This window comes from Muntiacus reevesi, chromosome 2 (assembly GCF_963930625.1).
Source record: "Muntiacus reevesi chromosome 2, mMunRee1.1, whole genome shotgun sequence".
In the NCBI taxonomy this organism is placed as follows: domain Eukaryota; kingdom Metazoa; phylum Chordata; class Mammalia; order Artiodactyla; family Cervidae; genus Muntiacus; species Muntiacus reevesi.
The window spans coordinates 176,295,182-176,316,519 of NC_089250.1; the positions used below are offsets into that span (position 1 = coordinate 176,295,182).

General features: G+C 54.2%; 1 protein-coding gene across 2 annotated transcripts in view; it reads left to right on the forward strand.

The window, feature by feature from the left end:
- Nucleotides 1-21,338, forward strand: part of SDK1 (sidekick cell adhesion molecule 1) — a 715,166-nt gene that overhangs the window by 687,361 nt on the left and 6,467 nt on the right. For both annotated transcript variants that reach the window (XM_065923726.1, XM_065923727.1), the window contains exons 41-44: nucleotides 9,650-9,814; nucleotides 12,298-12,435; nucleotides 15,104-15,224; nucleotides 15,546-15,675. In XM_065923726.1, coding sequence (XP_065779798.1) covers nucleotides 9,650-9,814; nucleotides 12,298-12,435; nucleotides 15,104-15,224; nucleotides 15,546-15,675 — 554 coding nt within the window. The remainder of the gene's footprint in view (nucleotides 1-9,649; nucleotides 9,815-12,297; nucleotides 12,436-15,103; nucleotides 15,225-15,545; nucleotides 15,676-21,338) is intronic.

The following is a 21,338-nucleotide window of genomic DNA, read 5'->3' on the forward strand; positions in this document are numbered from 1 at the left end:
AGACCCACGTGACCCACACCTTCCTCGCAGTCGGGCAACGGACATGGCTGTGAACTTCCGGGTCCCGCCAGGCGCTTAGCATCACCCGTGTAACTCGTTTCCTTTTCCGTTGTATTTCACACATCTGAAACCACTCTGAGATGGGGTCCTTCAAAGTCAGCTGGCTATCGGAGGGTGCACATGTCGAGAAAAGATAAGGAAGCCTTGGTCTTGAGCAGGAGTCCCCGGGTCCTCAGCCTCCATGATCTAATGCCTAATGGTCTGAGGTGGAGCTGATATAATCACAGAGAAACAAAGTGCGCAACAAACGCAGCACGCTTGAATCATCCTGACACCCCCTCCCCACCCCACCGCCCTGTCCATGGAAAAACTGTCTTCCAGGAAACCCGTCCCTGGTTCCAGAAAGGTGGGGGATGACTGGAGAGGAGATGGGCCCGAGACGCTGCCCGAGTTGCTTCCTTCCACCTGAAAGCTCATGTCCCTGAAGAGAGGGAGAGAGCCCAACGGACGTGGACTGTCACCAGCCACAGAAGGGGCCATCGGGTGGTGGAAGCACTCTGTGTGAGGACTGCGTTGATGTCAGCTCCCCGCTTGTGCCATGCTGCAGATTCCCAGGGTGACGCCCTCGGGGGTCGCTGGTAAAGGACAGTTGGGGTGCTGAGCCGTTTCCCACAGCTGCAGGGGAATCCACAAGATTCTCAAAAAGATTAGCTTAGAATTTTATAAGATCTCCGTGGATGGTCTCCTCACCCTCGTCAGCCAGGGCACCAGCATCTGTCTGAAATAGGGGTCTCGCGTCAGAGGTCAGCCTGTAGGGAACGTAACTCAGCAGCAACCAGGCTCGGACACTGGAGTCTTAGGCCCAGTGAGCGCTTGGGGCCGTCCTGGAGCGAAGAGACAGATCCACAGGCCGCTCGGGGGGCTGGTACTCTCTCCTGGGGTTATCCTTGCTCATCCACCCGCCGAGATGGAGGAAACAGGCTGCTCGTCTGTCAGAAGTGCAGCTTTAGGGGGTCTGGAAGGCAGTTTAAGAACTAGCGGGATGTCGCCCCACACCCCGGGGCCTCACCCCGACACAGGCCTCCTGCCATCAGCTGGCCATCCGAGCTCGGCAGGTCAGCACCAGGATGCGGAAGCTGACTCTCGGGGACCAAGTCATGACAGGAAGCTGACCTGGAGACTCTGCTTCACTTCCTCAGCGTCGGAAAGCGGGCTGCCAGCAATTTCCCTTCTCTGGTGGCCGACTGGACCAGGGCTGGCTGACCGGCTCACCGTCCAGGCTCTGAAAGTCGAGAAAGACACCTTCTGCACTCCAGGATGCGGGCTCGCAGCTGCTCGGAGTCAGATGAAATGCTGTTACAGATTGTCAATGTTTAAACACCTTGCCGGTACCGTGAGCTTTGGATCTCAGCTGTCATCTGTTACAGGCCTCATTACACAGAGAATTAAATGTGGCACCATCTCGCTGCCACCCCCTGAGCCCTCTGTAGGGCAGGGGAGTCTGAAGGGAGCTTGATTGTGGTGTGTGGGCACCTGGGACAGGGAGTTTTTGCTCGGAGGCTGCCCAGGGTCTGGGAAGACTGAGCCCATTTGGGGAAGGCCCCGGGGGCCCCAGGATGCCTGCCGTTCGCCCACCAGTCTCATCTCCATCTTGCCTTGAAAGGCACGGAGCTTGCCCACTTGGCCGGTCTGGAGAGGGCAGCCAGCGGGCCTGGACAACCTGGGCAGGCGGCCGTGCAGCCTTGTGGGTCTGCATTTAACTGCAGCCAATTCTGCTGATGCTCAGGCAGTGATCAAAACCATCCCCAAGAAAAAGAAACGCAAAAAGGCAAAATGGTTGTCTGAAGAGGCCTTACAAATAGCTGAGAAAAGAAGAGAAGCGAAAGGCAAAGGAGAAAAGGAAAGATATACCCCTTTGAATGCAGAGTTCCACAGAATAGCAAAGAGATAAGAAAGCCTTCCTCAGTGATCAGTGCAAAGAAATAGAGGAAAACAACAGAATGGCAAAGACTAGAGATCTCTTCAAGATAACTAGAGATACCAAGGGAACGTTTCATGCAAAGATGGGCACAGTAAAGGACAGAAATGCTATGGAACTAACAGAAGCAGAAGATATTAAGAAGAGGTGGCAAGAATACACAGTTGAACTATAGTAGAACTGTACAAAAAAGATCTTCACGACCCAGATAACCACAATGGTGTGATCACTCACCTAGAGCCTGACATCCTGGAATGTGAAGTCAAGTGGGCCTTAGAAAGCATCACTATGAATGAAGCTAGCGGAGGTGATGGAATTCCAGTTGAGCTATTTCAAATCCTAAAAGATGATGCTGTGAAAGTGTTTCACTCAATATGCCAGCAAATTTGGAAAACTCAGCAGTGGCCACAGGACTGGAAAAGGTCAGTTTTCATTCCAATCCCAAAGAAAGGCAATGCCAAAGAATGCTCAAACTACTGCACAATTGCACTCATCTCACACACTAGTAAAGTAATGCTCAAAATTCTCCAAGTCAGGCTTCAGCAATACGTGAACCGAGAACTTCCAGATGTTCAAGCTGGATTTAGAAAAAGCAGAGGAACCAGAGATCAAATTGCCAACATCCATTGGATCACAGGAAAAGCAAGAGAATTCCAGAAAAACATCTACTTCTGCTTTATTGACCAAGCCAAAACCTTTGACTGTGTGGGTCACAACAAACTGTGGAAAGTTCTTCAAGAGACGGGAATACCAGACCACCTGACACCTCCTGAGAAATTTGTATGCAGATCAAGAAGTAACAGAACTGGACATGGAACAAGAGACTGATTCCAAATAGGAAAAGGAGTACGTCAAGGCTGTATATTGTCACCCTGCTTATTTAACTTACATGCAGAGTACATCATGAGAAACACCGGGCTGAATGAAGCACAAGCTGGAATCAAGATTGCCAGGAGAAATATCAGTAACCTCAGATATGCAGATGACACCACCATTATGGCAGAAAGTAAAGAACGCTAAAGAACCTCTTGATGAAAGTGAAAGAGTAGAATGAAAAAGTTGGCTTAAAACTCAACATTCAGAAAACTAAGATCATGGCATCTGGTCCCATCACTTCATGGCAAATAGATGGGGAAACAGTGGAAACAGTGACAGACTTTACTTTTTTGAGCTTCAAAATCACTGCAGGTGGTGATTGCAGCTGTGAAATTAAAAGATGTGTGCTCCTTGGAAGAAAAGTTATGACCAACCTAGATAGTATATTAAAAAGCAGAGACATTACTTTGCCAATAAAGGTCCATCTAGTCAAAGCTTTGGTTTTTCCAGTAGCCATGTATGGATGTGCAAGTTGGACTATAAAGAAAGCTGAGCGCTGAAGAATTAATGCTTTTGAACTGTGGTGTTGGAGAAGACTCTTGAGAGTCCCTTGGACTGCAAGGAGATCCAATCAGTCCATCCTAAAGGAAATGCTGAAGCTGAAGCTCCAATACTTTGCCTACCTCATGCGAAGAGTTGACTCATTAGAAAAGACCCTGATTCTGGGAGGGATTGGGGGCAGGAGAAGAAGGGGACGACAAAGGATGAGATGGCTGGATGGCATCACCGACTCAATGGACATGTGTTTGAGCAAGCTCCGGGAGTTGGTGATGGGCAGGGAGGCCTGGTGTGCTGCAGTCCATGGGGTCACAAAGAGTTGGACACGACTGAGCAACTGAACTGAACTGAACTGAATTCTGCTGATGCTCTGACATAGACACACCAAACTGAACAGCTACTAAGGAAATTCGCACGGGGCTAAAACAGACTCCCTCTCAGTCCTGGAGAAGGGCGGTCAGCGAGCATGGACTCGTCCCCAGACCCCGCCGGACAGTCCTGCTGGAGGTTCACTTCTCCGGTTTCGAGAAGGCTTCCCCCCAGTCGGTGTTGCTAAGCTCCGGGGAAGGCAGTGGGAACTGTGCAGAGGGCATATGCAGCTGATTTATTTACACAGATTATTCCCAGGCGTTTTACTGTGTGGATCAGGAAGGCTCATTTACATATTTACACAATAGGCGGGAATGGCGCTGAAGGAGCTATAAATATACTTTCCTCTCCAAAGCAGCCGTGAGATATACATGTTTAGGATGTACCAAATGCAAGGCAGACATTGTGTTGCTTTTTCCACAAATAACGTATTTAGCCCGGAGATAGGCGTGGGTGAGAAGGATTATGGTTCCTGGTCCCTGGGTGGCTGGGGGTGGCATCTTCCCCCCAAACTTTCAGTCCTCCTGGGAGCCCCCCAGGCCCCTGCCCACTCGTTCTGTCCACTTGCAGTTTTTGACTGCAGGACTTTTCAGCTGAACAAAGGAAAACATCAGTGCTTTGCCGAAGGTTTAAAAATCCACGGAAGTTGCTGAGCCAGCACCCTCAGCACGAGGTCTGCAGCTATAGTTCTCACCGAGCCGCCGGCCTGTGTTCACGCCCGGCTCCCTCACGGCCCCCGGTGACAGCCCGTCAGCCTCTGCGGACGCTTATTCCGGGGCAGGGCCCCCCCATCACAGGCCATCCTTTGCATTTCAACATTCATCTCGCGTGTCCTGCCTTAAACAAGGACCAGATAAAATACGTTTTTTTTTAATCAGATGTATTTAGCCTCAAGTTTAATCCCCACCGTGTCAGTTAAGTTTCCAACCCAGACCATTTATACCAAGAGAAATGGCAGCGTTCAAGCAATAAACAGGCCTCCCCAGTGACTCAGTATTGGAAAACCCGCCTGCCAGCGCAGGAGACCTGACCTGGGCTGAAGATCCCCTGCAGGAGGAAACGGCAGCCCACTCCTCCCATGGACGGAGGCATCTGGAGAGCTGCAGTCCGTGGCGACGCACGAGAGTCAGACACAACTTAGCGACTAAACAACAACAGCAAGAAATAAACAGCCGCCAGGCTCAGAGCTGCAAGCCGACGTCCCACGCCCGTTGTGTGAGTTAGTGGCTCCAGAAACCTCGGGCCGTGAATGACAGTTTCGTTCAGTGTGGAGACTGACTGTCCAGGAAATCAGACTTCTGTACTGGCGTCTGCCTGCGCTTCTGGGTGATGGGGGACCCACGGAGCGCAGACTCCGACATGTGCCTGCGCCGGGCAGGGCTCTGGTCAAGAGGGAGGTCTTCCTGGGCCCCGGTGCTGAGGATGGAGACACAGGCCTCTTGCCACCGCCAGGCGAGGAGGAGGTGCTGGCCCCGGAAGCAAAGAGTCGCCTTGCTTGCCTCCGAGAAGCGAGCTGGTCGGGGGGCAGCCTGTGTGGACGGAGGGTGCTTGCTTTCCTCGAGGCCGTTCAGAATTAGCCATCTTCCTTTTTTAGGGAATAAACACTGCCACAGGGCGGCCCAGACCAGGAGCTTCTGTCTTTAAAGGAAAACCAGCTGGCGGGGCCGCGTGGTGTAGGTGGACAGCTGTCCTCCCGCGCCAGCGGGGATGGAGGTGTGTGACCGGAGTGCAGTTTACCCGGCAACATTCTGCGGCATTCATTGCTCAGCGGCTCCCCCACCCGCTCCCTCGCTCTGGTGTTTTCCCAGCAGGGTCTCAGTAACAGGAGTCCAGGCAGGTGCCGGGGGTCCCTGAGTGGGGCCGAGCCCAGCAGACACCGTGAACACCCCAACACAGACATCACGTGGCCCCGGCCTGAAGGTCAGCGTCACCACCAGGAAGGTCAAAGGCCTAATGCCGTCTGCAGGGCTGGTCCTCAGCCCCAGGGATGTGGCTCTGGGAAACACAGCCACTGTTCCCCTCAGGCCAACCCAAGCTCCCCACGAGGGCGGGAAGGGGAAGCTGGCTGGGGTCTCTGGGGCACCCAGCAGGGTAGCCTCATCTGGGGTCTAAGAGCGGGCCAAGCACATCCCCAGAAACACACAAGGGCCTGAGCTTCCCTCAAATGTTGATCGAAATGGACATTCAAGCCCAGGGATTATCCTGGTGCGTGGAAAATCAGTTGCACAAATCTCATTATGCTTAATAGTTCTGTAATGTTATTTTCCCCCCTAATTTGTAGACATACTTTTCTCCATCATTGATTTATTGAGATATTTAATGACACAGTATGAATGAGGGAAACGTTTGGCAGTGGAGAGACAGAGTGGACGTCCCAGCGGCCACCAGGGGCTTCTGCCGGCCGCGATCATGGTGTGAGCATCAGTGTGAGTAAACAGCCAGAAGGTTACCAGTGGAGCCGAAAATGCTGAGTATGCTGGTTTTGGAAAGGCAGAATTAAGCAAAACAAAAATGCAAACTTTTTTCTATTAATTCAGAAGAAAATTCTGTCGGTATGACTCCCCTCCTCCCAGGGTTTTTCCGTGTAAAGTAAATCGTCTTGTGTTGAGATTCTGTATCAATATTTTAAAAACGATTTTATGAAAAAATACACTTAATTCCTGGAGCTATGACAGAGCATTTAAAATAAAATGTGGCCTCTGGGTGATGGGAGAGGAAGGGGAAATGATTTTTTTTTTTTCCTTTAAGTTGCAGGAGAGCATTACAGAAACCTTAGTGCCAAAGACACTCAGGGAACGCGCTTTAGGAGTGCTCGAGCTGCTGAGGACAGTCTGGGAGTACCTTTCGCGGTCCTGTCAGTCCCTTGAGTACAGTGGCTTTAGGCACTGTCCAGTGTATTAGGGCCTGTGTTTTTTCTCTAGTCTCTTTCACAGCATAAAACTATCTTCTTAGAGGGAAAACACCACACGATTCATTCAGTGTTTAAAGCCCTTGGAACAGTGACTTGCTCATAGTAAGCACTAAATAAATAGTGGTGGTTATTCTTTTGTTGAAAACTTGCTTGGACCAGGCCCTGTGAAAGGCTATGGGAGCACAGAGATAGAAGGATGGATGGATGGAGGGAAGGACGTGTGAATGGAAGGACAGATGGATGGATGGAGGGATAGATGGATGGATGGGTAGATGGAAGGATGAATGGGTGGAAGAAAGGAAAGGGATCAAGATAGGGAGGGAGGGGAGAAAAGAAGGAATGAAGGAAGAAAGGGAAGAGGTAAGAAATGGGAGGTGAATCATGTCAACTGATGTTTATTGAACTCTTGAAACACTCAAGAGCCTGTTGGTACAGACAGGTAAACGTAAAGAAGTGTCCTGGAGGCCCATAGATGGACTCTGCCATCTAGGGCCATCTAGATGGCCCTAGTCTAGATGGACTCTCCTAGAGTGCAGGAGTGGGTCAGGGCTGTCCTCCAGAAGGTGAATCTGAAAGGGTGAGATGACCTTGTTGGTTTTCCTCCACCCTCACCTGTAGACTTATCAATCGCTCGTTGAGACCAAGAATCTCATCTGGTTCCCTGCTGGCTGGAACAGGGCCTGAGCAGAGCGTGAGCACTTTAGTGTTTGTGGATCGAATGGGTGGGCGAATGGACGTGGAGGGGAGCAGGGCCTCCCGAAGTCTCCAGGCGAGGGACTAGGGCCTGCAGAGAAAGCACACCCTTCACACCAGAAGTAGACCACAGAGAACAATCGTGCGTGTGAACCCTAGTGTTCTCAGAAGGAAGAGGACGCTTAAGCGATGACTTGCATTTGGACGCTGTTAATGGTAATGGGTGTCTTGGTGGGAAACTCCTATAAATGGGAGCATTTAGAAATAGTCATTGCGCTCCCCCTCTGCCTGTGCCGAGGTCTGTGCCTTTCAAGTCTTGCCCGCATCCATTCCTTCGTTAACCCGTGACTACATGTGCTTAACCCGTGCACACTCTAAGCCCTGTGCAAGCACAGACTCCCACGCGGGTGATCTCCTCCTGTCGACTGTGTGGCTGATCCTCTCGAGCCGCTGGTGTTCTGAGGTGTGTGATGAGACTGTTTCCCAGAGAGCCGTCCGCCTTGTGAAGCAGGCACATTCAAATGCGCTGTTCCCCTCCAGATCGCCTGCTCTTTGTAAAAGATTACCTACCTGCTCTTATAACAGAATTTATAATTCAGGGAGGATCAGTACTTCAAACGAACAGCGTGGGCCCAGAGCCCACTTTTTACCGAACGAGCTCCTTAGAGACTGGATTTCGCCAGCACTCACGGGGTGCACTGCTTCCTGAGCACTTCCTCAGGACTGACTTGTTCAGTCCCCGAGGCACGCCTGTGATGTAGGTGTCCTTTGTTGCCCGCGTTCCACGGTGAGGCACAGAGAGGTTAAACACTCTCCCTAAGGTCACACAGCTCACGCGTGGTTGAGGCAGGCTTCGCACCAAGGCTGTCTTAGCTGCTTCCTTTCTCTCTGCATCTGATTTTCTGGCTTCAATTTCAGTTTTATTAATGTCTTCCTATATGTCAGGGTCTAAAGAAGTTCAGTATGTATTTTCACTGTGGTGGAACACACGACGTAAATTCACCGTCTTAGCCATCCATAAGTGTGCAGTTCAGTAGCATTAAGTATGTCTACGTGGTTGTGCACCATCGTCTCCAGGGCTTGTTCATCTTCCCAGACTGAGGCTCTGTCCTCATTAAATCACATCTCAGCCCCTGGCACCCGCCCTTCTCCCTTCTGTCCCTGTGGATACGCTCTGGGAACCTCCTAGACGTGAACCGCACAGCGTTTGTCTGTGCGTGATGCAGCGTCACGTCCTCGAGGTTCATCCATGCTGTGTCAGCAGCTGTGAGAACGCCCCCCTTTCTGAGGCTGGATCACACTGTTCTCTGTGGCTGGACGGACCACATCTTGTTTATCCATGCCTCTGTCGACGGGTACAGGTTGCCTTCTTCACCTTTCGGCTCCTGTGAATAATGCTCTATGAACGTGGGCGTGTAAGTTCACAATTCAGCTGTTGTTCGGCCACCCAGTCGTGTCTGACTCTCTGCGACCCCATGGACTGCAAACAGTCAGAATTCAGTGTCTTTTAAAATCTATACTTGTGTCTGGTAGCTCCCGGGCAGAGACTAAAAACGACTGGTCTTAGGGCAGGTTTGACATCCTTTGACTCCAAAGGATGCTCGAACTCGAGGAAGGCACTTCGGGGGTTTGGTTCGGGAAGTGAAGCCAGGTCCCCAGGTGAGGGACCGAGGACCCCGTGGGGTTGGCCCAGAGCCCCTGCCTGCATCTCCGTGCCAGCTGCCCCTCGGCGCCATCCTCCCGTGAGAGAACACGACCCGCTACCGATTATCGAAAGCCGTACTGGGCGCACTGCAGTGATCACCCAGACAGTGTATATGGCGTCACAGCATCACCCCAAACCTGGGAGCTGGCTGGTGAACGAGGCTGCTGTTGAGCGTTTTCTCTTTGACCCGCCTGCTGGATTGTCACTTCCAGTTTGAAGGCAGTGGGGCCAAGAACTCAGGGCAGAGGCCCGTGCGCATGGGGGCCCCTGGGCCCATGGGGGCAGGGGCACATGTCCTCCGTGAGTCGGGATAGTGGGAACTTAGGGGTTAGGGACACGCAGTGGGCAGGGACAGCAGGATGTCCCAAAGACAGCCAGTACGCTACACCAAAGAGGAGGCAGTCAGAAACCAGAGGCCCGGAGGACGTCAGGGAAAAACGCTTCCGCCCAGCTTGCAGCCTTGGAGGAGCCTGTTCATGAGGGCGAGGCCCCGGCCCGAGCAGCTCACCTCCGTTCCCCAGGAGGGAGCTGGGGGCTGAGGGCAGGGCGGGCAGGGTCCACCCGCAGGGCCTCCATCTGGGAGACAGGCGCCCTGACCTCCGTTCTTGCCGCCCTGCAGACGAAGGCCTGTGGGACATGTTTGCCAAGGACATTCCGCGGGGCGCCACGTCCTACACCGTCAGCCTGGACCAGCTCAGGCAAGGAGTGACCTACGAGTTCCGGGTGGTGGCTGTGAACCAGGCGGGCTACGGGGAGCCCAGCAGCCCCTCCGCCACTGTGTCAGGTAGGAGCCCCGCCCGGGGACCCCGGAGGGCAGGCGGATGGCGTGGGCCCTGAGCACGGCCGTCCCCGGAGGAGACGTCCTGGCCGCGCTGAGCTCCTCTCGCCCTCCGTCAGAGCCAGGGCCTCAGCTTGAGCTGGGCAGGGTCCCCCCAGGGGAGAAGGCGTCCCCTGCAAAGTGCAACTTGAGACCCTCTGTTAGCAGATGCATCCTTAACTGTTGAGCCGAAAATTGAAAAGCAAAATCCTGCCCACCCTGCCCCTCCCCAGCCGCCACCAGGGAAAGCACGAGCCCTTGACACGCAGGTGTGTCAGCCCAGGCGTCCTTCAGGGACGCCGGCCAAGGGGCCCGGTGCGCCGGCGTCAGATTGGAGGCCAAGGCCTGCCAGCTCCAGCACCAGCCGCCGGCTCCACCGTGGGGGGAGCGGCAGACGTGGAGGGGGCGGCCAGGCTCCTCTACCCGGAGCTCAAGTGTCCGTGGCAACAGACCCTGTCCTCACCAGTGACGTGACGAGGGGTGTGACCGCTGGGAGGAAGTGACGGCCCTGGGCCTGGTCTTAAAGGGTGCAGGGGGATGGCCGCAGGGAAGGGAGAGTCTGCACAAGGCTGGGGGGTGGTGGTGAGCAGTGAGGGGCCCGGGGGGACTGGCTGGGGGACAGACTGGTCATGCGGCCTGGACCCGCTCCTGGGGCCCCAGGCGTGGGTGAGGATCGGGCCTCCACCCCACCTGCACCTTAGGGACCCCCTCGGGAACACTTAGAAAACAGCCGTGCAGGGCCCCACCCCGGACAGCAGTTGCATCATGGGGGTCACGGGTCTGGGCCTGATGATTTTCTAGCTCCGAGGTGGTCCTTCCATGCCACTGAGATTGCGAGCCAGGCTCTAGAGGTGGGGTGGCTGCAGGCCGACCCCCTGGAAACGATTTGAGAAGGGAGCTGGTTGCAGAGACGTTTGGAGGTCGCAGGCCGATTCTGGGCCAGAAACCACGAGCCTTCCCTCCAATCAAGACAAATATGTTCCCCATCCCCGTAGTCACATCTGTTTAAGCTGCTGACTGTGCTTGTTTAAATTGGAAACATCCTTCATCGTTTCCTTGAGTGAGCCTGGAGGGAGGGGAGCGTCCGTGGGCACCCGGGCCCTGCGCCTCATGGTCTGGGAACACCGTGGATTCCAGGGGCGCTTGGTGAGAGGGACAGCCCAGGGACCACTCACTTGTTTAATGAAAAATAGGTAGAAAGACCAAGTTTACCTCTTCTACTTTGTCTTTATGAAGAAACTTGTAAACACACCCCAAAGTAGAGAGAATGGAATAAGGAAGCCCATCACTCAGTTCAGCAATTCAGGGTCTGCCTCCCTTGACCATGTATAAGAAATTACAAAAAGCAGCTCCAAACGCGCAGGGCTTGCAACTCCACACACGCAGAGGGGACGGCAGAGGCTGGTTCCCACGTAAGAACACAGCTCCTGGTCCTTGGGCCCGTGGGCACCGTGGTTCGCACGTCGCTCTGCAATCCAGGTCGTGTGTGTCGGACCTAAAGCGCGGTCGCCTGCCAGGGCCTCCCCCCTGTGCTGTCGCGGCAGCCGGAGCGGACGTCCCCTTGTTCGCAGAGCGCACACGCTTCACGTCCGTCCACTGAGACCCTTCTGGCGGATTTCTGCTTCTGGGTGCAGACCTCGGGGCACCTGTCCTGTCCCGCACGTCCGATGCCCCCCACAGGGAAGCAGGTGGAAGGCACGAGGGGGACCCCAGAGCCATCCGGCACCTGACACAGAGCAGCTCCCATCTCTCTCCTTAGTAAACAGAATAAGACATGAGGAGGAAGACACTCCTCCTTCAGAGTAACTCTCAGTTTTGCTGGGGGCACGAAATACATAAAACACATAGAACACAGCCCCAGCCTCCATGGGTGGGGGCCCTGGCGCAACGGAGGAGGCTGACAGGTAGCAGACAGGCCCCCCAGCCGCAGCGGGTGAGCAGAGGCTCCCGGGCGGGTTTGGGCGCGCCCACCTCTCGGCCCGGAGGGGTTGGTCACGGGGCTCCCAGGCTTAGACTGAGCGCTCCCAGGCTCGCGGGCGCAGCACTTGCAGGAGGGGCCGACTTTCCACCCGAGAACTCCCTGCGATGTCAAGGAGTCAGCAGGGGTTCTGGTGGCAGCGGGAATGGAGGCGGCCAGGGGATTTGGGGGTGTCTGGGGAGAAAGACCCCATACTGGGAGAGAGGAGCAAGGCCGGGCACTTCTGTTCCTCCCTCCCCATAACCCAGACAACAGATGAAACTGGGAGAATGTAAGCTTGCAGGCCAAGGCCCGGGGTGGGGGCAGCGGCGAGGAGAGGACCCCAGGCCCGAGAGAGACAGCGGCCCCAGAGCCTCTTCTCTGGGAACCCGGTGGATCCGCCCAGGACAACCCGGACCAGACAGGGCCCGCTCCCCGGTCGCGGCAGGGACAGAGCTCCCGTCCCCGTGACCGTGCGTCTGTCGCCCTGCAGCTCAGGTGGAGACGCCGTTCTACGAGCAGTGGTGGTTCCTCCTGGTGATGGCGCTCTCCAGTCTGCTGGTCATCCTGCTGGTGGTGTTCTCGCTGCTGCTGCACGGCCAGAGCAAGAAGTACCGCAACTGCGGCACAGGTGGGGAGCCACCCCTCCCCACGTCGGGGTTCTCCCTCCCGGGTCTGGGGTGCCCACACCACGCGCACAGCAGGCTTCCCTCCGGAGGCAGGAAACGGGAGCTCTGGGCACCGGCGTCCGGCCGGCTCTGCCCACGCGTGGGCCGTGTGTCCTTTATCATCCGGCCCCTGAGAGTCTGCTTCCACTTCTGCAGCTGCTCAAACGCAGGAGTGGTTTTTAGTATGATTAAAAAAGTGGGAAGTGGGAGAAGGAAATGGCAACCCACTCCAGTACTCTTGCCAGGAAAATCCCATGGTCGGAGGAGCCTGGTGGGCTACAGTCCATGAGGTCACAAAGAGTCAGACACGACTCAGCACACACTGACTGCTGTTTTTATATCATATCTCTTTCCACTCAGAGATTTAAAGGTGTGCTAACTTTAACTGGTCAATTTAAACACATAGATGCAGTACGTAAACACTGCTAGGACCTTCAAAAAAAACGTGGACAGTGTTCGAGAGATGAGGACCGGCCCCTTCAGAATCACGGGAACAGTGAGCTGGGCATGGCTCAGTCGCCTCAGGACAGTTACAGCCGGGTCTGTGGTCCAGCCCTTCTCACTGACGGGGTGCGTGCTGCCTGGGCCCGCACCCCGGCTCCGAGCCCTCTGCCAGCCCGGCCCCGTGGTCCCGGCACGGCTGGGCCCGGCGTGCAGCGGGTGCCCCGTGAGCGTCCACAGCTGAGAGAGTCACCGTCACTAGAAATGGACACGTGAACGTGGGCAGAGCCAGAGTGGAAGGGCACAGACAGCGTGGCTTGCTCTACGGGAAGGTCAGGAGCAGCCTAATGGATGGATGTTTCTAGAAGGCAGGATGGTGGGTGTTCTTAGTGCAGATGTATAGACAGGGAGGGAACCTTCCAGGGCGCTGGAAATGGTCCTCTGTGAAAGGGGCTCTCAGATGCCCCGACCGCAGCCCCCAGCACCATGATCCCTGCACCAAGAGGGTTAATAAAGCCAGGAGGCCCTAAAGCGCCTGCCATTTGCTTCTGTAACGTTGAGCCATTCATCCCTCCAAGAAAGGATTTATTTTTTTCTGTGTAAATTCACTTCTAACAAGTGTTCGTAAATCAGATTTGATTCCTGCGGGATTTACAGTGTATGAATGGCATGTCATTTTCCCGAGTTAATGCTATTACAGAATCCCTCGTCTGGTGCTCAGAAAGTCTCCCTGCCTTCCCTCCTCTCCCTCTCCATCTGGGAAACAGACCACAGAGTCCAGTCTGACCCGCAGCTTCCAGTCCTCAGCCTCACCCTGGAGCATTCATTTAACATCATCATTGATGCCCAGAAAAAAAGAGAAAAAAAAAATTGTCCACCAGAATGTCTCCCTGCCCACCCAGGAGACACGCAGAGCCCAAACCGCTGTGCCGCAGCCTCGTTCCACCCCTCCTGGATGACACTCTGACCTGTACAAGATCAGACTTCCTCTCTGATTATAATATTCACCTGCTCACCTCCCATCCACCCGAACCCCGACGCACAGGTGACTTCTTTCATTTCCCGCTCTCTGTGGGCCGCTGGCTTTCCCTGTTACACACAAGTAGAATACCGAGGCACGCGGAGGGCTGTGGGGTCCCCGGTGGACAGGTCCCTTGGGATCGGAACTGCTGGCGAATTTTACAAAACACGCGTGAAGCCCCTGGCGTGTGCTGGGGCAGTGTCCCGGGGACTGGGACATCACCAAGAGCAAGGCTGTGTGAGTCTCCCTGGGTCTGTGCCCCCGAGAGCTCACAGCCTAGCAGGGGCGGCAGACAGGCCCGCAGGAGGGCAGCCAGCTCTCAGGACTAGCGGAGAGGTGGCGACGGGCCCCGCACGCAGAAACGGTGCAGGGTGGAGACCTCAGGGGTCCCGAAAGCCCTCTCTGATCTTACCACCCTTGAGCTGCAATCTGAAGGAGGGGGTGGGTGAGTAAGTCGGGGGTGGTTGGAGCGGGGCTCCCCAGGCAGGGGCAGGGGGAGGTGGGAAGGGCAGGGGAGACCAGCCTGAGCTGAGGAACAGCTGTGAGGACCACCTTTCATGCCCATTGAGGTTGGGGCCGCCAGGAGCGCTTCATGTCCCCTGGTTACTTACAACTTTGGTCGGCTAGCAGATTGTAGAGTATGCTTTGATATGTACTGATGGACTCATTTTTAAGTGATTTTTAGTTACAGACATTCACAGACATGTGTGACCGTCACCACAGTTAGTTCTGGAGCATGTTCCTCACTGCAGGAAACAACCCTTCAGTGTTGAGCCCTCACCCTTTATACCTTTACTCTCCACTCACTTCCTTGTTCTGACTATGAGCCTTTATTATGAAATTTATTGAATATCCTCAGTGGTGTAAAAAAGTTCATGCACTCTGACTATTCTTTAATAAGACACTAATTTAAAAAAAAAAAAACTTGATTTTGGCGTCAAGGAAAAGAAACACCCAAATGCTAATGGCGTTTTGCTCCGAGGTGGACATGTGGCCTTACACCCCAGCCTGTCTGCCTGCCCAGGGGGCTGACTCGGGTCGCCAGGCCCGGGACTCCTGCAGCAGGCAGTCAGGTGCACCCTGGGCGCCTGCCCTGCTCGACGAAGCTCAGGGGCTGGGCCCCAGACGCCCACTTCCTGATGCGTCTGCGCCGTCCCGGCCACCTGTAGGTAAGAGCATCTCCAACATGGAGGAGTCCGTGACCCTGGACAACGGGGGGTTTGCCGCCTTGGAGCTCAACAGCCGCCACCTCAACGTCAAGAACACCTTCTCGAAGAAGAACGGGACCAGGTAGGGTAGCTGCACCCACCCAAGGGCCCACACCGGCCAGGCCCACGCCCACGGGTCCCCCCGAATCCCAGGGGCAGGAGGGTGGGTGTTAGGGATGGTTTGAGAACGTTTCTAGAGATAAAGAAGAGGCAGGTCTCAGGTGTAGGGACCCGGTCTTGGGGGACCTCCGGCCCGGATGAGGGGCAGGCGTCACTGGAAACGCGGGCGGCCTGGGAACTTTTGCATGGCACAGAGGCTGTGCGTGGCTTTCCTGTCCACGCAGCCGCGGTGAGGCCAGGGGGCGGGCCAGGAGGCGGGGCTGACTGGTGTCCGGTCCCCCAGGTCCCCGCCCCGGCCGAGCCCCGGCGGGCTGCACTACTCCGACGAGGACCTCTGCAACAAGTACAACGGCGCCGCTCTGACCGAGAGCGGGGCCCTCCAGGAGAAGCCGGGCGACGCCACGGAGTCCGAGGTGGGTGCCCGCCCCCCACTGCCTGCTCCGGCCCCTCCCGTCCCCCCGGGGCCCTGCCCTGGTCTCAGCCGGTCTACACACACACACACACACAGAGGCTCGGGGCAGGCAGAGCCGGGACAGAGTGCGCCCCTTCCCGGACGGGGAGGGTCCACGCTCCTCTCTGGTGCGTGAGGCCACCTCCCCAGTCAGTCCCTGGTGCAAAGTGGACGTCGGGTTCGCAAACCTCGCTGCATTCTGCGCGCAGAAAGAGACCCGGCCGGCCTGGAGGTCACCGGGAAACGTGGTGGCCTCTGGACCCCAGAGGGGTAACGGGGGCCCGAACGCACGGGACTGGTAGAACCTGCACCCCCGCCCACCCCAGGCGGGGGCTCCCCCATCCTGCTTTGGTCACAGCAGCGTTGGGTCAGTTAGCCGGCTCACCTGAGTGGGGCGGGAGCCCCGGGACCAGGGAAACCCCGCCCCCAAGGGGTGTCAGCCTCCAGTGTGACCCCAGGACCCCGCCCCCAAGGGGTGGCAGCCTCCAGTGTGACCCCAAGACCCCACCCCCAAGGGGTGGCAGCCTCCAGTGTGACCCCAGGACCCCGCCCCCAAGGGGTGGCAGCCTCCAGTGTGACCCCAGGACCCCGCCCCACACACCCCGGTGCCTGGGCGTTCACTGCGGGGCTGAGCCTGTCCTGGGCGAGGTCTCTGTATTGGGCAGCGGGGGACGTTCCCTGGAGGGAGCCGTAGGGGTACCGACAGGAGCCCCACTTCCCCGGGGAAGCCCCTTCCCCAGAGCCCGTCTCACAGTCAGGAGCGAACCCGCTGAGCGGGTAGGGAACTGGGTGCCCAGTCCTGACCGCGGGGTTTCAGAGACGCCGCGACAGGGACGAAATTCGCTGAGCTGTTTGCCAGACACGCAGGCCCGTCCCACCGCTTGGCATTCATACTCTAAATCAATATTTAATCTAAAGTAAGTCTCACCTTCATTTTGACCTGAGTTTAGGACTGATTGCGCCCTCGGGCTCAATTAAATGGCTTCTTTCAAACTGTGGTTTGAGTAGGAGCCACACGGGGCCGGACCGCAGGCGGGGGCCCGGTGGACGCGGCCGCTCGGCCTCTGAGCTCCGTGGACACGGGCGCCGAGTGCCTGTCCGCCGCAGCCTGGGCTCGTGGAAGCGGCAAGCCGCCCTGCGGGCCTGCGGGGGGCCACTGTGTCCGCGCGAGGGGCTGTCTGTGGAGGGAAGAGCGAGAACGCTGAGCCCAGCTTCCTGAGGAGGAGGCTGTGGCCTTTTCCAGCCGCTCGTCCCAAAGGCGGCGCGGCGGGAAGGGGTGGGCTGCGGACCAGCGCTCCCTGGGTCAGCGGTCAGAGACGGCGCGCGTCCCGGCTCCCCAGGTTCTCAGAGCATCACAGACGATGCTCACAGCGGCCCCGCGCTGCCCCGAGGGCTTTACAGCTCCACGCAGGATAAGCGCTAACTGAGCGCTTCCTCAGCCAGGCCTGGAGGCAGGCGGTTCTCGTCCTTGTCCCTAGGACACCGCTGAGGCCGAGGCCACCCCACACACGCACCCCCTCCCTCAGCTTCCAGAGCCCACTGACCCCCGCCCCTCCCCTCTTCTCCCGCCCAACACCCGGGCCACAGAGGCCATTCCCAGCGCTGCCAGCACTGGACTCATCGGTTCTGGACTACCTGTTCATAAAAGCGTGCTCAGAATGGGTTAGACGCGGGCCACTCAGTCTGTCCTCTCCCAGGCGGGGGTGTTTTGCGAGTCAGATCCAGCTGATTCACATGGAGGGTTATTAAATGCTTGCAGGCACTGGGCCTATGCATGCGTGTGTGCGTACATGCATGCACACACGCACATGTACAGACACACACATGCACACGGGGAAGAGGGCAGCCAGAACGGAAGAAGGGAGGGGGGTGAGGGGAGGAGGCGAGAGCGACGTGGAACGCACGCTAAATCCTGCAAGGAGGTCGTCCGGATCCTCACGTAACAGATGGGAGAGCTGAGGCTCGTGGAGGTTCTGAGTGTCTTCCCCAGACACGCGCTCCTGGGTGGACCCGGATACAGACCCAGGCGGCGGGCTCCCTTCCGTCCCCCCAGCCAGGCTGGCCGAGTTCTCCGCACCCGGGACACATGGCTGAGCGAGGGTGGGCCGTGGCGTGCCCGCTGCCTGGAGGAAGAGGCTCTTTCCATGATTCCCACAGATGCTTTGCGGGTACTAACACTTTCTGGTTCTAGAAAGTTGATCAGAAGTGCGGACGCCGTCTCCACCGAGGAGTGTCACCTTGAATCTGGGGTTCCAGGCCCCCTGAAGCCTGCGGTAGGCAGGCGCCTCCCGTGAAGGCTCTGGGAGTCCAGGTTAAGAACTCGTGTTCCTGGGCTCCCCGTCTGCTCCTGAGTTCTCAGGTAGATGCAGTGAGGCCTGTCTCTTCCCCCAGAATTCTGTGCTCTGTCATCTTGCTGGGGGCCCAACTTTGAACTTTATGACCTGGGAGAGTTGTAGGCAGATTCATGGGGTCCCTACAGAGGGATCTTGGAAGTGCCAGCTCCGATGGGAGCCTTTCCTTTGAACTAGTCTGGTCTCTTAACCAGACCGAGATGTCATTCACGCACTGCACAGTTCACGTCTTCACCGTGTTGAATATTTAGGTGTGTGTTTTTAGCTTCCTCACACTTATGAGCTTCCCAAATTTTCTGCTCTTAGTGGTTTTTAATTTTATCCCGCTGTGGTCAAAGAACATACTTCGTGTATCTCCAACCTTCTTCTATCTATTGAGGCTTGTCTTGTGACGCAGCATCTGGCCTGTGCGGCAAGAACCCACTTGAAAAGGCCATGTCTCTCTCTCTGCTGTTGCTGCGGGGAGGGTTCGTGTGTGTCTGCTATGTCCGGTTGATTTATCGTGCTGTTCAAGCCTTCCACACTCTCGATCTTTCCGCCATCTGTCAACGCACTGAGGTCTCCAACAGTTCCTGTTAACATTCTCTATTTCTCTCTTCATTTCCGGCAGTTTTCATTTCCTGTATTTGGGGGCTCTGTTTTAGGTGCCTGTCTGTCTATAACTGTGGTGTCTTCATGATGGACAGACCTTTTTATGAGTATCGCACGGCCCTCTTGGTCTCTAGTTACAGTTTTTGTCTCAGAGTCTATCTGGCCTGACATCTGTAAGGTCACTCCAGCTCTCTTTAGGTTCCTGCTCACATGGTCTATCATTTCCATCATTTCACTTTCAGCTTGTTTGAATCCTTGGATCTGAAATGTGTCTTTTGTTGGCAGCATGAAGTTGGATCACGCTGTCTTTATTCATCCTGCCAATCTATACCTGTTCACCAGATTGTTTAATCCATTCACAGTTAATGTAACTGCTGCTAATTCTAGAATTGACACCTGCCATTTTGGTGTTTGGCTTCTATGAGTCTCGTGTCTCTATTTCTCTATTTTTTTCTTCACTCATTTTGTTGTTGTTGTTAAGTGGCTGTTTTCTAGTGTATATCCAGTGAATATTTTAATTCCCTTGTTTTGCTTTTACTATATTTTTTTCAGCTTTTTTTTTATAGTGATTGCCCTCATATTAGTATTTGCTTTAGATTTATTCTAAATCTCAGTGACATGTAGAAACTTTATTCTTGTATAAATCTCTTCTCTCCTCCCCTATTTGTGCTTATTATTATACATGTTATGTCCATATTTGTGACAGACCCAAGGAAGCATTTTTCTAACTGTACAGAATTTTGTATCTCTTAAAGAAGTTGAGAGGAGAAAGGTGAGCAAGTATGAGAGTTTATCATATTAACCCTTCTGTTTCCGGTTTTTGGAGCTCTTCATTTCTCCCCACTTTTTTGTGCCACTAGAATTATGTTACATTTCTATGTATGATGGACCCAACAATATAATTATACAATATAATTATATAACCTAATATTTTAGGAAATTGCTTTTTAAATCAGATGAGAGAAGAAAGGAGACTAGGTACTTATACTGCCTTTTATAATTCCCTATGTAATTATCTTTATTGCTACTTGTGTGTGTGTGGGTTTGATTTGCTGTCTGGCATCATTGGCCTTCAACCTGACCATCTTCCATTAGTATTTCTTATAAGGCAAGTCTGCTAGCAATGAATTTTTCTGTTTTTGTTTATCTCAGAATGTCCTATTTCATCTTCATTTATGAAAGTAGTTTTGCTAAATAAAAGATTCATGATTGACAGTTTTCTTTCAACACTCTGAATGTGTTAGCCCATTGCCTCCTGTCCTCCATTTTTTCTGACCAGAAGTCAGCTGTTAACATAATTTGATTTTTGTTGGACTGGATGAGTCGTTTTTCTCCTTTCGATTTCAGGAGTTTCTTTTTGCCTTTGTCTTTCAGAATTTTAACTATAACTATGATGTGTCTGGGTATGACTCTTGTTTCATTTATCTTACTCGTGGTATACTGAGCTTGTTGAGTATGCAATTGTTTTTTTTTTTGTTTGTTTGTCTGTTTTGTTTTTACCAGATTTGGGAAGTTTTAAGTCATTGTAACTCTCAGTATTTTTTCTGCTTCTTTCTTTCTTTCCTCATCCTGGTATTCTCCTCACACGGACATTACTACACTGAGTGCTTTTCACATTTATCAGGTGTTCTGTTTAGTCTTTTTTTTTTTCCCCATTATTTTTCAAGTTGCATAACCCACTCCATTATTCTCGTCTGAAAAATCCCTTGGATAGAGGAGCCTGGTAGGCTATAGTCCAAAGGGTCGCAAAGAGTTGGACACGACTGAGCGATTCACCATGGCGAGCAGTCTCTATCAATCTATCTTCAAGCGCCCTGACTTCTTTCTCTGTCAGCTCAAATCTCCTGTTGAGTCCCCCCAGTGAATTTTACATTTTGGTTTTGGGATTTTTCAACTCTGGAACTTCTCATTAGGTCCTTTTAAGTCACTGCTATCTCTCTATTGATATTCTCCGCTTGGTGTGATAGTGTCAGCATACTTTTAATTCTTTAAACATGGTGTCCTTCAGTTCTTTGAACATATTATAATAGCTACTCTGAAAGTCTTCACCTGCCAATATCTGAGGCTTCTCAGAGGCTGCCTGCTTTTTTTTCCCTGTGTATGGATCACACTTTGCTGTTTTTTGAAAACAAGAAAATATTTTAAATAATATCTTGTATTCACTTTGAATGCCCATATTCAACCCCCCCTGGCTGTTGTCCTTGTTCGCTTATTTGTTCTGTGACTTGTCTGGACTAGTTAGGGAAGTCCATGTCCTCAGCAATGTGTCCGCTCTGATGTCACCCCTCCGAGGTGCAGCCTTGGGCACTCGGGTGGTTTCCATGACAACCAGGGAGACTGAGGTCTCAGCTAGGCATCCCCTATCTCTTGTTCTTACCTCCCCATTAATGTTCTGGAAGGCCCACCACAGCTGGTATCACACCCAGCTGTTAACCTCCTCTCCCTGCCAGTTCTATTATTTTCGACAAGGCTCCAGGGTATAAATTACTCCACAGTTGGATCCAATCACAGCCCAGACCTTCTGCAGCCAGCAGGATGTTGTTAATCTTTGAATTCTTCTCTAAGCCCAAGAGGGCTCCCCTCGGCTGTCTCTTTGCCTGGTCCTCCCTGCTAAACCTCTGGCGGGTTTATTACCCTTCTTGTTACTCTCAAGGACTTACCTCTTCATTTCTCGCCCCTGAGG